General features: G+C 35.2%; 1 protein-coding gene across 4 annotated transcripts in view; it reads right to left on the bottom strand.

Annotated features, from left to right (window-relative positions):
* The window catches only part of GABRG3 (gamma-aminobutyric acid type A receptor subunit gamma3), a 297012-nt gene that overhangs the window by 264823 nt on the left and 15165 nt on the right, over window positions 1-17024 (bottom strand). For all 4 annotated transcript variants that reach the window (XM_031504126.2, XM_021546689.2, XM_021546691.2 and 1 more), the window contains exon 3: window positions 15823-15890. In XM_031504126.2, the coding sequence (XP_031359986.1) occupies window positions 15823-15890 (68 nt within the window). The remainder of the gene's footprint in view (window positions 1-15822; window positions 15891-17024) is intronic.

A 17024-nucleotide genomic window follows, 5' to 3' on the forward strand; every position in this document is an offset into this window, starting at 1 on the left:
ATTCCTACTAGCTTTTCCTTGCTAAGGAAAAGGTCTAGCAAAATTTTATGGACACAGTCTATAGAGGGAATAATGGGCAGCACCAAATTTTTCATCTAAACACAAAAGATGCGAGATGCAGGTACAAAGTGATTCTGCCTTTTCCTTCCAACATCCACAGGAAAATCAACAAATCCTCTTAGCAGAGCTCTTCGAATCTGTTAGCTTAACAGAATTATAGAATAACAAGGGTAGAAAAGACCATGTTGCCATGCACCTGATCCATTAAAAATTGAAACTGAGCCATGGGCTTGCATAGTTGAATTATATCAGAAAAAACACATTCAAGATTCAAAGCCATCTGAGAACTCTAAAAAATATTTCCATTGTCCATATAAAGAGCAAAACTGTCTTTCCTTTTCATTAATATTAATGTTATTTTTTTATTATTAGTCTTACTATCATATTTTCAATTATTAAACTGTTCACTCACAAGTTTCTGATTCACCTCCCCTCTCACCTAACAGAGAGAGGTTGCCACTAACTTTGTGGTACAGCTTAAAAGAACAGAAGGAAAGAGAGGTGGGGAGAGACAAAGTGAGGTGGTGTGAGCACAGGTGAGAAAAGACAAGGCAAAGCAAGAGAACAACAAGCCAAGGGGACAGCAACTTTGCCAGACAATTGTCCCTTTGAGAAAACAAAAACCCCAAAACACCATCATCATACTTACTTCAAAGGCTTTCTGAAAGCATACACAATTTTTGAGAGAAGAAAATGAGTTGAGGAAACTAGCGGTGGTAAGAAAAATAAAACTGATCTTCAGAGAATCTGTTGGAAGAATAAGCAGAAAAGAAGCAGTATTTCATACTGTACTTCCTACCTTCAGGCTCTACCTTTTAAGCTATGGATTGGATAGATGTGACAATTTTGGTAATCTGAAAGAAAATACAGAACCAAACCATGGTATCTTGAATAGAGGCATTTCTACACAGTCTTGGCAAGTATTATAATCAATAATTAATTGAATAAAGTTAAGTTCTGCAAAATGTATACAGCAGAAAATAGAGGAATGCATTTGTAGACTAACTGATATTGACCATCCACATGAATAACATTAAAAATTGCAGGCTGATTTCATAATGCACTAATTTTAAATCAGTGAGTGAGCAGGGATTTGATTTACATGCCAAAAAGCCGTAGAGCCTTATTTCCAGCAACTGAACTCTCCTAACATGACGTAGAATTTACCAGATGTCATATGCCTTCAAGCAAAACACCCTGAACCTCCACTTAAGCCTTTATCTTCTTTAATCAAGGAGTGAAGGTTTCTTGCTTAACTATATCAGAATAGTTAGGAGAAAATAAAGGTTTTCGTTAACCTTTGTACTCCCCTCAGTAAAAACATTTCATAAATTATATGGAAATAGAATATGGTGTATTATTTGGAGTGAATCATTAGTGTCTCCCTTCAAAGTATGAGCTGGGTTACTTTCCTCATCCAGTTTTTTAGTCACACTAATGTGAATTACTCATCCTATATTTAGAAAATATAAGTTATGTTCCTTTTGTATTTGGAGTATCTGCAATAATCACTGAAGAGGGATGCAAAATATCCATGGAAATGATTGCAGAGTAAGAGAAAAACCCAAAATCAACCTAGATACCAACAACTAGACACCTAGTTTGGGTAGGATTCAATAGTGAACTCCTGAGCTCAAGTCCTGCCTCTTTTCTGGGCCAGGCAAAAATTGTGATCTATGTTCAATCAGAAAGGTCTCTAATTATTTAATCACTCGATTTATCTCTGTTTCAAACTCAGGAAATTCTCTTGGCTCATGAGTAGAAAACTGCTCTTTAAAAGGCTATTGGAAACTCACAGGTTTCAAATGAGACATGTCACTTCACAGCTTATCCAAATGAAAGAAAACACAAAAGCAAATGTCCATTCTCCTCAACTAGCCTCACCACCCAGCAGCCCTTCTTCTCAAGAGGCTGCCAAACTTTTTGCAGGCTCATCTCATGTTGACTCTGAGTGAGTTTCATATAACTTTCTTTTATGCAGTTCATTTGTTTCTTTCAAACTAGTCCTGAAAAAGGTTAAGTCAAAAAACATGCAGGCAATCCATCCTCCAAAAACTATTTGTCAAGTAATATACGCATGGATTCTGTGTTAAAACCCTCTGAATTTCCACCAGAAAGTGAGATCCATAGTCATTTCCAATACCTCATCTGTAGAGATATACAAAAGTTATGTAGTAAAACTAAGATTAATACAAGTATTTCACTAAAGATGGAACTACAGCTGGATTGACATAATACCAGTGAAAGATGCCTTTTAAGTCTCAAAGCTACTTTACTGGCAATCCCAGAAATTTAGGATAACTTGATTAAGAAAACAAAATACTTTATTTAAACAGCAACAGGATCTTAAACCCTACGCAAATCATGCCCCATTACAGAATTTACATCTCTTTGCTTCAGGCAGAAGATCATTAAATGGCAGTAAGTCATAGTGGTGTTCAGCTGTGTACAGAAACAACACCACCTATTTTCCTGCTTTCCTAGGATAGCCCATAATATTCCCAGCTGATGCAAATTCACAGTAAAAAAACAGGCACTTAAGGATATGGTAAAGAGAGAAATAGAAGAAGATTCCAGATAGCATGGAAGGCCTTTCCACTTAGCTTTAGTATGTGCTGGAAAATATATGTTGAATATGTTGCCAGCCACTTATCCGTCTTATCTTGTCCTGGAGTCCATCAGACACAGCATCACCAGCAAGCTGAGGGATTGCACCACTGTCCTCTGCACTGGGGCAGCCTCACCTTGCATATTGTGTGCAGTTTGGAGCATGACAATATAAGAAAAATGTTAAACTGTTAGAGAACATGAGGAGGTTGAACAGCCTTGAGGGAAGCCATATGAGTAATATCAGAGGTCACTTGGTCTGTTCAGTTCAGACTGAGAGGAAACCTCCTTGCCGTCCACAGCTTCCTCATGAGGGGGAGTGGAGGGGCAGGCACTGATCTCTTCTCTCTGGTAACCAGTGACAGAATCCAAAGGAATGACATGAAAGTGTGTCAGGGGATGTTTAGGTTGGATATTTGGAAAAGTTTCTTCACCCAGAGTGTGGTTGGGCATTGGAACAGGCTCCTCAGGGCAGTGGTCAAAGCACCAATCCTGACAGAATTCAGAAGTATGTTCCACTGGAGCTGCATTCTGCTCCTCCAACCTCAAGGCCCTCCTGTTGGGTCCCTAAAAGCAGCTGCTTGAACTACAGTAGCAAGAAGAAAAACTCCTGTACCAAATGAAGTACCTCAGATCAGACAAACTATGTGTATGTTGAAGGAGGAACTACTTTTGCAAAACCATGGTAGACTATCAAGAAATGCAGGACTGTTTTATCATGCTTGAGTACAAGTGGGAAAAAAAAAATCAACCATAATTTTGACTTTTCAACTCCATCCTCCTTGCTGCTGCACTACAGCAAGATCACTAGGAGCACAGAACATTGTTCTTTTACACCAGCTGCAGTAGCTCAAATGTAAGCCCTCCAGAAAATCTGGCCCACACTCACACTAAAACACGTAAAACACAGGTGGAATCAGAGACTTAAGCTGCTAAAATAATTTTTTTCTGCAGAGCATGTGCAAACAGACTCGCAGGCAGAAGGCATTTCTGACATAGAGGAAATGCACCCTTCCCCTCCGCCTCCAAAGTCTTAAAATTTGATGTCATTTCTAACTAGCATGACATAGGAAAGCTTGTTGAGAGGTGGAAGGTCACATGCTTTTCACAGTGAAAAAAACACGTTCCTATAATTGCTTCACAGCCAAACAACTGTCTGAACTGCCTTTGGCAAAGTTTTATATCTGCTGGTTTTTATTATATTAATCTGAAATCCACTATTTGTAAAGAAAAATTTTACATAGATGTTTAATTAGATTATATCATTAACCCCTTATTTTACCATTTTTGTTGTAGTATTATAGTCCAATATAGTGCCGCAGGAACAAATTACTAATTAAAGCTAAAATTGCCTACAGTTTTTTCTGTGTAAAACTGACCCTGTCCTTCATCTCATTCTAGAAAATGCTCAGTTCAGTCAAATTAAGATTTAGTCCATGGACAAGCTTCAAATTCTGAATGAAAATAAAAGCTGAGCATTGCAATACTCCATTGGAAACAAAATATTCAAACAGCACTTTCAAATCCAGTTCCTGACATGTGATACTTGGCATAAATCAGATCATTTATTTAGAAGCTGACAGATTTTTGGCATGATCCTCAATTTAATTTAATTATGTTTTTGACTGCTAGTTTGTTTGTCAATTTTTTAAAAGCATTTTACAAAGATCCTCATAACTCTATACCTCCAAAGTGTTTGAAGTTTGAGGAATATATTAGGCTGTCTTTATTTTTACAGGCTGAAATATATTAGTAATAGAATACAAAAAAACATTTCCACATGTAAGAGGTGGTGAGATATCTAGAAAGAAGCCACATTCTTAAACACTGCTATATCAACAAAAACTTCATATATGAATCTGAGCTAAACCAAAGAATTTACACAGCTTGACCATTCAATGTATCAGCTATCATTATCTAGAACAATCACACAATGCCAATTAAGCCGGACTTTTTAAAAATCCAGACGAAACTCTCAAGTAATTATTTAAATCTGCCTCTTTTCAGTTAGCTAACCTAGCTGTGCCACAATCTGTCAAAAACTCTGGTCCAGTAAGGCAGCTCTCAAAATACAGGTCCAATTTTCTCTTTATAAGAAATTCTCCCAGGCTTCCTATATTTGTTTTCACTTTCCTTTTCTTTATGCCATTTTACAGTACTATCCAGATGACAAAGTAATACTCAGACCTATTTTATATAAATACAGTTTCAGACACCAGAGAGTTAGAGAACACATTGCAGGGAAAACAATGAAGATAAAGAGATTTCAGGAGAGTGCAAACAATCTTGCAGGTGTTTTTTTTTTTCCTTTACTTTTTCTAATTTACTCTCCAAAATAATTATATACTAAATTATAATATTTTTCGAAATAAAAGGTCCTAGTGTCTAACCTTTTAATCTGGAAACAATAAGAAGTACTTTAGGTAAAAGGAAATATAGAAGCAGCAGGCTAGCACAGATCACATTTCCATTTACACTGATGAATGCAGCCAGTTATGTCAGGTGAGAAATTGGGTCTCCTGTGGAATTCAGACCTCAGTATCAGGCAGATCCTTTGATACTGTATACATCTCCTATTTATTTGGGCCCATCCAGCACAGAAGAGATTCCCCAATTTACAGGTGTTTCACTTTGCACTCTCCACACAGTGCAGATTCAAAGAAAAGACAGAAGGCAGTGAGGATCCAATATGTTCTAGCGCCAAAATCAACTTTGGGTAATTTTAGGTCTTATAATTAGACTCTCAGTGTGGAGTATTTTAGGAGAACATGGCTCAAAATTATGCCTGGCATAGTTCTATTCACTTTCTGAGAGATTTATTTAGCTCTTTTATTGTTTATGCTGTTTCACACACTGCATATAGGTATCAGAATAAGTCAGAAACAGAGACAAAATCATTGACTGCATTTACCTCAATCACTATGTATGCCCTAATTGAATCACAAGCAAAAATGATTGCATGAACTGAATTTATCCAAAATTGATAGTCTGATTTCAAATCAGCATTGAGCCTACATTATTCTGACCAAACAATATAGCTTGATAGCTCATCTCAGTGTCTAATGAAGTAACATTTGCATAATGCATGAATCCAGCTTAGGAAAATTGAAACTGCTTTTGCCTTAAAGATGGCCAGATGTTTAGTGAGCATGTGCTCAAGGGACAAGTTCACCCAGAATATTGAAGACCAAGACTGAGACAGATAAGTTATACAGGAGGAAATTTTTTATTTCCATTTGCAGTGGGGAAGACCAGCAAGCATTTTGGCAATCCCAATTCTTCAGATACTAGGACCAGTAAAATTCAGAAATTGGCACTCTTAGACAATTTTTTTTTAGAAAAGCTTTTTTGATTCCAATATAATAATCTCTATAAATTTAAATATTAGGATTGTACCTTTCTATAATTCACAACTTCGACTGCTTTGTAATTTGACCTCAATCTACAGGCCTTCCAGGTAATAAAGAAACATATGCTGTGCACACTGCAGCAAATATACCTCAGGGAAATACATACCTGAAAAGGCATTTGAAAGCATAGAGCTGACATAGTCTGATATATGGAGTGTATGTAAGCAGATGACAGTTACTTCTTTGTCTCAGTTAGCCAACACACTTTACCAAACATGAACTATCCGCCAAAGCTCACTATCCCTGGAGTTCACTAGCTTCTGTTTCCAAGAAGGATTTTGAAAGGCAAGGTGTGAAAAACAGAGGTAATTTACTGGTTAGATAATACAGGTGGAAAAAGTCATAAAATCTTGGGCACACGTGTCCTTTTCTTATCTGAGAGAACCATTGCAAACTTCTAGCCTGTTTAGATAAACATATTCTGGGTGAAAACAAGATTCATTAATCAACAGACAACAGAGAGAAAGGCTAGGACATGAAACTGAAGCAGAAAAAAGATGCAACACACAGGAAAGGTGACAAGCAGTTACCACTTGCAGAGATTGCCAGGAGCACAAGTACAGAGCCACAATACCCATGTCACTTTTGAGGTGGTGCTTTTCTCTATTCAACAGGATTATGAAATTTCATTTCCAGGATTCTTCTTTTGAAGAATTTAGTAATCTCTCTTGAGAAGAAGGACCAGGAGGTCTGAAATAGCATGGCTCTTTTATGAATGTTCTCAAAATAGTATCCAACCATTTTTGGCCTTCTTCCTTTCTTGCAGATTCTTGCAGTGCTGTATCACATTTGTTCTGTTTCCTGCACAGTCTTCACAGGAACTTTTGGCTTCATAGAAGAATAGTAATACAGAAGCAAATTACATGAAAGTGTAATCATCACTGTGTCTATTTCAACATGATGAAAAATCTGCAAGACCAAGTGCTTTTCCATTTTTCTTACTAACAGTTGGCCTAAACGCCTTCCTTCAAACATTGTTATTTGAAAATTCAAATCAAAACCAGTACAACAATCCTATTATTATTACCTATTTTTCGTTTAGGCCAGAATTTCTAAGGAAGAATACTTACAAAAATCATAACAAATTTTTTATGGTATGCCAAGAATCATACAGATTTTGTCTAAACTTCTAATCTAACCTTATTCAAATATTCACTAAATATGCAAGTAAAAGATCAGTGGAGCTGATGTAACCATTGGCATTTATGTTAAGCTAGACACTGTAAGAAAGAACTTGACACTCTCATACTTTTATGAACCTGTTGCAATTTTCATAAGTTCCTTAAATACTTTTAAAAATTCTGTTGTCCTTGAAAACTGTGAAAACAATTGCAAGAAAACAAGAATAGTTATCCCTGCTTCCAAGTCTCCCAAAAAATACAATTTGCTAGATAAATTATGGGGTAAGCACAGGAAACAGTCAGAAAGGATGAAAGCAGTTTCTTTACTTTAAGAATCTCACAACAGCTTTGAGATTTATTCTCCTGGACTCGTGAATAGTTTCCATATCTTTACCATTTGTAACTTTAAAAAAAACCCTCAACAGTTAGTAAAATTATTATATTACCATTAAAATGACTGTTGTAAATTTTAAAGCAGTGACTACACTTTAATGTCTGAGATGTTTAACTAAAATATATCCAAAACTCTGTGGTCAAAACTATCTGATTCTGTGTCATGTACAAAAAGTTAATAATAGTTATAATAACAGCTTCCCCTCACAACATTTCTTCAGATTTCAAGAGTTGCAAATAAAATTTGCAGAAGCAGGAAAAGAGCCACAAAGTTTCATGAGAAGACAGAAATTTTAAGTGTAAAGAGCAACTTGCCCAATGCAACACAAAATGTAACAGAACCACCTGTATCTTAAAAGTCTAATGAAAAGCAGATACAAAAGAAGAGTTTGGTAGAAAGACCTTTCAGGTAGAAAGCTATGAAAACATATAAAGAACCTAGAATATCACTATTTTCGACCACATAAAGCCTCTTTTCCAGACCACAAAAGCAATAAATTAGGACTACTTTGATTTAAAAGGAGGGAAGCGGAAGGTGTTAGCAAAAGCATGGAAGTGCTGGGATACAATACAATCCTGCAGGCTGTAGACCTTTTTAATTGCAGAAACCAAACATTTGTATTATTCTTCAGTTCTGTGTAATCATTCAGTAGAAATACCTTGTCTATACCAGAAAAATCATATTTGAGAGTTCTTAAGAGTCAAGGGACATCATGTTCACTAAAAAAAGCTTGAAAGGAAATGTAATGCTATTCTCTAAACCATTTTTTTCAGCAATCTGACAAAAAAAGGAATTACAACCAATTAGACTGATGACAAGCTCTCTTGTGGGAAAAAAAAGGTAGGGAGGTTCTTATGGATTTTGCTCATTGCAATAATGGTGTGGAAAATGCCAGTTATTGTCCTGATGTACAAATGATGCTGGTGAATAGTATTCATTCTTTACTAACCAAAAAACCTTACAGAAAACTGAAGATGATTCTGTGGCCCAATAATGGTTTAGAGGGGTCACTGTGTATTCAGCTATTTCTTCCTAACTGCCAAGCACATTCATAATGCTGCTAGAATTGCTCTATGGATGCCATGACATCTAGGTCTACATTCCCAGAAAGTTATACCATGAACTCTTATGACAACTTGTCATTAGTATATCTCTATTACTTACAGAACAAATCAGCAGCATCCATTTGCTTCCTGAATAAATCGATAACTGAAAGCACTAAGGAAGACCAAACTCTCAAAACCATAGTTTAAATTACACCAATATTATTGAGGAATCCAATAAACAGGTCAACACAAAAGTAATTACTCTTTCATGGAGCAATCATGGAAAGCTCAAACTCTAAAATAAAGTTGATAAAAACTTGATCACTCAAAAATGAAATTGATTAAGGCTAAGAGATTGTCAATTTACCTTAAAGTAATTCAATAACCTTTACAGCAATTTATCCATAGATTTTCTAAACTAACTTTCCCAAATGTTGCCAATAAAGAATGTGAAGCTATGTATCGCTGAACAGACAAGAAGGGAAACTACTGCTTTTTAAAGGAACTTTGACACTAAATACACTTCTAAAGCCTGCAGGCCCAAGAAACAGGTTATTGAAGTGGGAGAAACCAAGCTTTAAAACCTGGGATTAAACTTTTAAAGTTTTAAAAACTTTCCAGCTTTAAAAGCTGGAAAGGAGTTTCTTTCCACTTTTTGTGTGAAGGCTAATACATTACCTCAAAGAGGAGGTATCTGTTACATATTGTCACCCTGTTTATCTATGGAAAAAACATTCAGCCTAGCTGTTCTTCAAATCTTTTTTAATAACCACTACTGAGCAGAGGAGACATTTAATTTTCCTATCTTACTGAAATTAAATTGCTCATTTATCATACACCTTTTGAGACAACTCTAAGGCTAAGTTCATCCATATTTGACAATCTGCTTGAATTCTGATAAGACAGAGCAGCAGACCTAAGATCAGTCCATTACCAAGGACTTGTGACAGAATCTATCATTCCTCCAAGAAGTAAACTGGATTTGCTGCCAATGCAGTAAATTATGGCAGTACGTATTTTACTGCTGTACATCACAGCACACAAGATACATTGCAGAAAATTTAATATTATTCTAGTCCATTCCCATTGCACCTCAAACAAGAGCAGCCTAAGGCCCTTCTTTATCCAAGTCTCTATCTCCCAGGCCCTGTTTTAGTTACACAAAGTGAAGCTCTAGAGAAGACCAAATATAGAGGCTGCCAAGGTGGTGTGTGAAAAAAAATCAATCTGTGTTCATTTCCCCTGCCCCAGCTTCCTCTTTTCCAGTGAGTTTCACTTTTGAAAGTGAAAATTATACAAGCCTCTCACAAGATCAGTAGTGGAACAGAAGCCACCAATATATTCAAGTTTCATTTTATTACTACTACCTCCCAGAAATATCTTCATAGTGAGACACTGACTGCCAGAGCTTAAGGCAACAAGAACAAGCATGTAAAAGAGGTGATTTTATCAGAAAAAAGTCCATTCATCTTAAAAGTTTTCTATTTTTTTTTTTTATTATAGAGAGGTCCAAACTTAATGACAGGATATAAATATGCTCTAGAAACAATAACAGTAACCTGATCATAATCTAGAAAAATGTTTAAGTGTATGATTAATATATTAGTCCTCATAAACAAACAGACCCACTCAGACTAAAATTTAGTCCAGTACATGTATTCTTGTAGGTCACAAAGCAACAAAGGAACTTGTAAGATTTTCAGGGAAAAATACAAATAGCCCAAGGCATTCCATTATTTTAGTGATTATCTGAACTCATCAACTGGAAAACTCACTCCTCAAAAATAACTGAAACCATCTCCCTGCACAATTGCTTTATGAATAGATAGGTGAGATAGTAAGATAGAGTTAGAAAAACACATTTCAAGTTAACAATGAATAGGACATCAGCCTTGTGCTATCTTTGAGAAGATGTTTGTAAAGGAAATACTTCGGGGTATTTCACAGTGGGCTGAAAATGGGATAAAATCTGTCTATAAAGTAGCTTTGCCATATGATGGAAAGATTCAGCAGGCTATGCTTCTATAACTTCAGCTGTTCTAACAATAATTTTAACAAACAGACATAAAGACAAATAGATATATCAAACATAGCCATAAAGACTGAAAGCATGCAAAAATTCAGATTTAATTATAAGCTTTGAGTAGTACTTTAGACAAGTCTCCAGATCAAAACTATTCTTTAAGATACATATAATGTCCAATGGAGAAGCAAAACGAGCATGTGGGGACTTTGAAACTGAAGTTCAAAGAAGTCTACCCACACATTAAAGGGTAAAATAGAGTAAAAATTGCTTTTATTTTAGAACACTTAACTGAACAAATGGAAAATATAGCACCCACAAAGATATATGACATAGCCTAGAGAGTGGAATGAAGTGATGGAGTACATAAAAGAAACACTCAGAAGTGTAATTTAAGAATACTTGAGAATAAAGAGATAACCAGCAGGTAACCAATTACTATTTTTATGGACAGGTAAGTACAGTTTAAAAAAGTTGCTTCTCACACTCTCTTCAACATTTTTTCTGTACAGTTTCGTTAAAATGAGATTACAGTTACAAAAACCACTCAGGTGTAAAATTCTTCCTTCACTAGCAATTTGTGTGGCAATCTCAGATTCTTGTAGCTACTCAATTAACCCTGTATGTGTGAATGCACAAATACATAGGCTTTAATGCCACTGAAGTTTAATAGTCTATTTAATCTCAGCAAGTTTACCTTCCTGTCTTACAAAACTACTTCTAGAGGTTTTTTCCTCCCACTATTTATGTCTAGTTCCTAATTTGATTATTAGTCTTTATCCCTTTTCTGTTCTTTTATAGACAAGCCAGTATTGCTTATCTGTAGAAAACCAGGCTACAGTAAACCATGTTAAGACTATGGTTTACAAGGCAATCTATAAACCTTTGCAGCTATTGACAGGAACCAGAGGGTTGATGAAAAATGGATTATGGGTTTTAATGCAAAATCATATGCTTCTTTGACACCATTTTCAATGGAAAATACTAAAGAAAAAAAGTAATTTTTAAAAGATAGATGTATAAAAACTGAGGAATATGGAATTCATACATCTGGTTTACAATATAAAGTTTGGGGAAAAAATTGCAAACTAATTTTAAATTTTAAAAATTAATTAAAATAACTCATTTAGAAGATCCTTAAGATTTCCTAATACAGTGGAAAAGTGTTCATTATAATTACAGAGAGAAAAAAGATCTTCAATAAGAAAAGATTGAATTAAAATCTTGCATCCTATAACCTAATGTCTCTAATGGCATTGCACCTCTAAATGGCAATTTGCAGATTTCTTTAACTTAATTAGATGATGAAAACTGAGACAAAGAGCTATAATGTGCACACAGTAACATATAATTTGGCTCATAGAATGCATTTGTCATTTACTTTTGACTAAACCAGGTTTTGTGTCCTTTAAATGAGTCTAAGCTCACATCCTATGATGTTCTTGATAAAGGACAGACATCCTGACCTGTATCTATAAAGATATCTATATGTGAGATGTCTTTCATTTATTAAAAAGACAACCTAAAATTTTTGAATGGGCATTCATGTATCTTGGAATTTTAAATTCAAAATACTCATAATATAAATAATATCTACAATTTCATAACATCATGTCATAATTCAAAATGCTTAAATTACTTCTTTAAGCTATTGCCACTCACAACCACTTCCTAGTATTACTCAGTTCATTATTCAGACTATTCTTCCTTGTCTAATATTACACAATACCTATTTCTTCATATCAGGTTTTTTAAACCATGACCCAAAGAAATTTTCCATGTCACAGACAAAGGAAGAGTCTCCCCTGTCTATTAAGAAAACAAGTTTCTATTGTCTTCATAAAGATACTATAATGATAAGTCTCTAACAGAAGAATAAGCACATTACTGCTTTACTCTTTCTGGAAATCCTGAGGTTTAAAGTAGACATATTGAAAGTACCTAGAAAATGAAACGCTGGTAAGACTTTCAGGGGAAGTGCCAGAAGCTCTCAGCCAAATGTCTGGAATGCAGGGTTAGCCATATATTACTATGGATTATGGTGTTTTTGCCACAGAACACTACCTCTCCTTTAACTTGAAGCCTTTTTGATGGGGTCTCTAACATTTCTTCCCCTTGTGGCAGTAACAGCCTCAGTCTAAAAAGATTCATTCTTCCTTGTATTCACATGCAGTTCATCTGAGATTAACTCTGCTACAAGTAGGTGTTTGATAGCAACTGTCTTTTTCCTGACTGTTAAAGAAACAGTTAGATATTAATATTCACACTCAAGTCTAAGCATAATTGCAACAGTTAGTGACATCTGAAAAGCTTTGCTCTACAAAATAGACTTGAACATTCGGCTGAACACCCATTGAAAAGATATCTTAAAGAAAATTATTTCCTAGGTTTCACTAGATGAAAATCACTGATGAAAACTGATCAGAAAATATTCATGCAGAGTTTGATTTCTAGAGAAGCTCCACATGATTTTCCCTCAGAAGTGCAGCAAGTTAAGAAAAAAATAATTGAGCTAAGGTCTAAGTTTGGAAGTACACAGCAGGAAAGTCCGCCTGTACATGTTGATGATCTCACTCTTGAAATAAGAAGAGATGAAAATCAAAGTAATCATCACTCTTTCTGCTCTATCAACCACCACCTTATCGAGTTGCCTGGACAGAACAGCTCAACTTTTAATAATAATTAAGGAGAGAAAGTTAAAAGTTCTTGTCCTGGTGAGAAAAAGGGCATAGGTGGGTTCTGCCAAGAATCTCCTTTTTTTTTGTCCTGAAATGGGATTTTCATGCACATTCCTTTCCCTTTGAAATTTCAGTTATATGACAGATATTAGACTGAAGACAGTCTCTTTCTTCCTCTTCCTCTGACACAGGTAATTTATAGCTTCTATTTCTGTTCGGCTCTTTGTGTTCCCATGCTTCAGTAGTTCACAGTCTACATGAAAAACTGCTAACTTAAAAGTAAATAGATTATTATTTTTAATTCCAAAAGATGTTTGATCTTTTTCTTCCAGTAGACCAAATGATGGCTACTGAATACTGTAGCCAAACAGTTGAAATAACACAGACTGGGAGAAAGGAAGCTTCCCAATCAGTTCTACCACTTCAGAGACAAGCCATCATACAGCACAGTGGCTTGCAATTTTGTGAGGACTTGCCATCTTCACTGTAAATTTGAGACTGCAAGATCATTACTGCTCTCTTATGTATGTTTGGACAAACTCCAAAGTAACAGAGCAGAAATTGAGCTTTTGGACAAAAGTTTGCTACATTTGAGTGTCTAATGTTAATTTCCTATATTGGTAATTAGGTCTGAGAACAGAAATGAATTTCAAAAGTACTAAGGTAGTTCAGATTCCCTTTCAGTGGGATGTACTGTACAAAATCACATCTGAAATAATGTCCATTTCTTCAAAAGTTTAAATATAATTCTATGTAGTCTTGAGTCCTTAAACCTCAGATACATTTTGTGTTTCATTATTTTATTTATCATCCTGCTTTTACCCAATACACATATTTTTTTCTTCAGCTCTATGTAAGAAATATTTCAATATCATACACTCATTAACTATCCTAATGAGACTATAAAAGAGATACAATACGCAATTTTAAAACTGATATTTTGCTGCATTTATCTATTTTGTGCATCTTGAACTCAAAGGGTATCTTGAACTCAAAGTTAATGTATAAGTAAGACTGTGCTACAATAATCTTCCAAAACTCACAGATTTCTTCTACTACTAATTTTTTCCTTCTGCCTGAAGTAGTTTTGATGCAATGCTTTCTTATTATTCCACATACATTTCCAGCACCCCAAAATTCTACCTACAAACTAATTCAGAGAGGCAAAGAGCAAAAACACATTGTTCCCATTGCTTGTGAACAATGCCCATTCCTAGAGTAAATGCAAGCCAGAGGACCTTTCAATAAATTGCTCTCCAGAGGTCATTATGGTAGACCATCAGGGAAGAGCAAGATAATGAGCTGTTTATTAGTTCAAGAATGGAGCAGCTACTCCCATTGCTTGACATTCAGTGCTTCACATGAAATATCAATCAACTCATTTCACAGTCGTTGAATATGAAACCAAGTTGTCCACAGCACATAATTTGTTTCTGTGTTTATTTGCCAGACTTTCAACTACCAGGGTGCATAGGAGTCTCTGACCACCTTGTATTTGATTTGCTGCAATGATTTGCCTTATTTCATATTTATTGGCAAAACCAAAGAATAAGGCTGAACAGACACCTTTTAAATTCAGGAGCTTCTCTTTGAAAAATACAAAAGATACATGCAATGAATTCATTAGATTAGGAACATTGTACATGGCAGCCTTTGAATGCCATTGTGGAAAAGAGCCATTGCTTTGAAGGGGTTATTTTAAAATCTTTAAATACAGTAAGATATTAACAGGTCCTCCATTTCCAATCTGTATTAAAAAAAATAAACCTAATTTAAGAAGGGGTATAATATGATAAATCCAAACTCAAAAGTTGCACAAGCAGCCACAGCTACCCATAACCCCATAGCTACATAAACATTCAGCTTGCTTTCTAAATCTGAATATGTTGCTGCAACACTGAGGAAAGACCTAGAGTTCAGACTAACAAGGGACCAACATTTTTACCTCATAGGTATCTTAATAGTTTTATTATAGCCACACTATCACATTCTTTCAGTTTCTCCAGCCTTTACACGTGCAGCACATCTATGTATAACTTCTTCAAAATTATACTTTTACATTCAAGACTGTTGGTAACTCAGTGAAAGAAATGCAACCACTGAAGAAATTATGAATTCCAAACAAATATGCTGTTATTATATGATGACTTTCATTAACTCCACATTATTAAGTTCTGTATATTTGATTTCATCTTGAAACAACATCTCAAGAGTTTTCTTGAAAATTACTTCACTTCATACTTTTGTTTTCTAAAATGGTTATTTTACCACTGAAGATCTACCAGCATTTTTTCAATAGTCAACACAGAACATCATATTGCTTATAGGCTTTTTCTCATGATGAGACATAATCAGAATTATAGCTTAAAACAGGAACAAATCAGAATCAAAACAACTTAGCACTGTTATTTAGTGTCTTTTTCAAAAGTTAGTATTGATGCCAAGATCAGCAACCCAGATAAAAATTTTTGTAAGTCACTTACCATATTTATCGATGATACAGGACCAATGCTGTTAACATAAATGTCAACATCAATAACTGTTGGTTTTACTGTGGAGAAAAAAAAAATATTATTTTGCAGACAACATAAATAATCACTTTAAATACGTGTTTCCCCAATAACCATAAATTCTTTTTTTCAGGTAAAACTACTGAGAAATATGGATAATGCATTTTTAGGAAAACATGGCTCTATTCCTCCTACCCAACAAAAAAAATTGCAATAAATTAAAAGCTGTACCACTTCATCATCACAATTCCAATTTGTCAGCAACAATTTGTTGAAACTATCAGTGCTAGGCATGGTAGCTCAAAGTGAAATTCAAACCTAAAATGTCTGACATGAAAGTAGAAATAATGCTGAGTATTACTTTTCCCCTTTGCCTCAATGTTTAAGTCCTTTAGCCTGTTCATTCCAGATCAAAAAAATCTTTCCAGACTGCTGCATCTCATCAGCCCTGAAATAATCTTAACTTAGAGAAAAATCCTCTATGAAATCTGGTTAGCTAAACCTAAGCAACTCTTCTTTCAATTTAGACTCCTTCTCTTCAGTCCACATTGCATTTGCACTCTTTCATTCAAAGGCTTTTGAATTTGATTTGGTTTACTCAATGCACATTTCCCCTAAGACCTTCCATGTTTTCAGACTTTGACAACTTTATAAGCCAAGGCAAGCTCTGTATTCCTTTCTTTTGCTGAGGCCATTAGGATTTCTCTTTCTTTCAGCATCTTTGGTGTCAGTGTAGTTGCTGAACATTATTGAGCTCTTAGGGGTGACATAATCTAACTCTAAAATAATGCCACTCTTACACCAAAGATACATTATTTTTTTTTACTTATACTACGATTTTTCCAGGCCCACAGGGTATACATTAAGCTCTAAATTGAAATCTAAATTAGTGGTTTACTTCCTCCAGAGTTAGCTGGCCCAAAATTAAGTATAAAAAAATAAATGCTGTTTTAACCTGCAGAATGATAATTGATGCAGACTTGCCTCCAGTAAGCCAATGACATCTGTTGGACATCTTTCTTTCCCACAGAAGCACCTTCTCCCCTGCATTGTTTTCAAAAATCTCAAGAGAGTACTCAAACCACTGAAGTTTGGGAACTATGTTGGGCTTGGACTTTTTTCACTAACTCCCTAACCCTCCTACAATGAGGAAATGCAGGCATATCAGCAATGCA

The sequence above is a fragment of the Lonchura striata genome, chromosome 2 (genome assembly GCF_046129695.1).
Source record: "Lonchura striata isolate bLonStr1 chromosome 2, bLonStr1.mat, whole genome shotgun sequence".
Classification (NCBI taxonomy): Eukaryota; Metazoa; Chordata; class Aves; order Passeriformes; family Estrildidae; genus Lonchura; species Lonchura striata.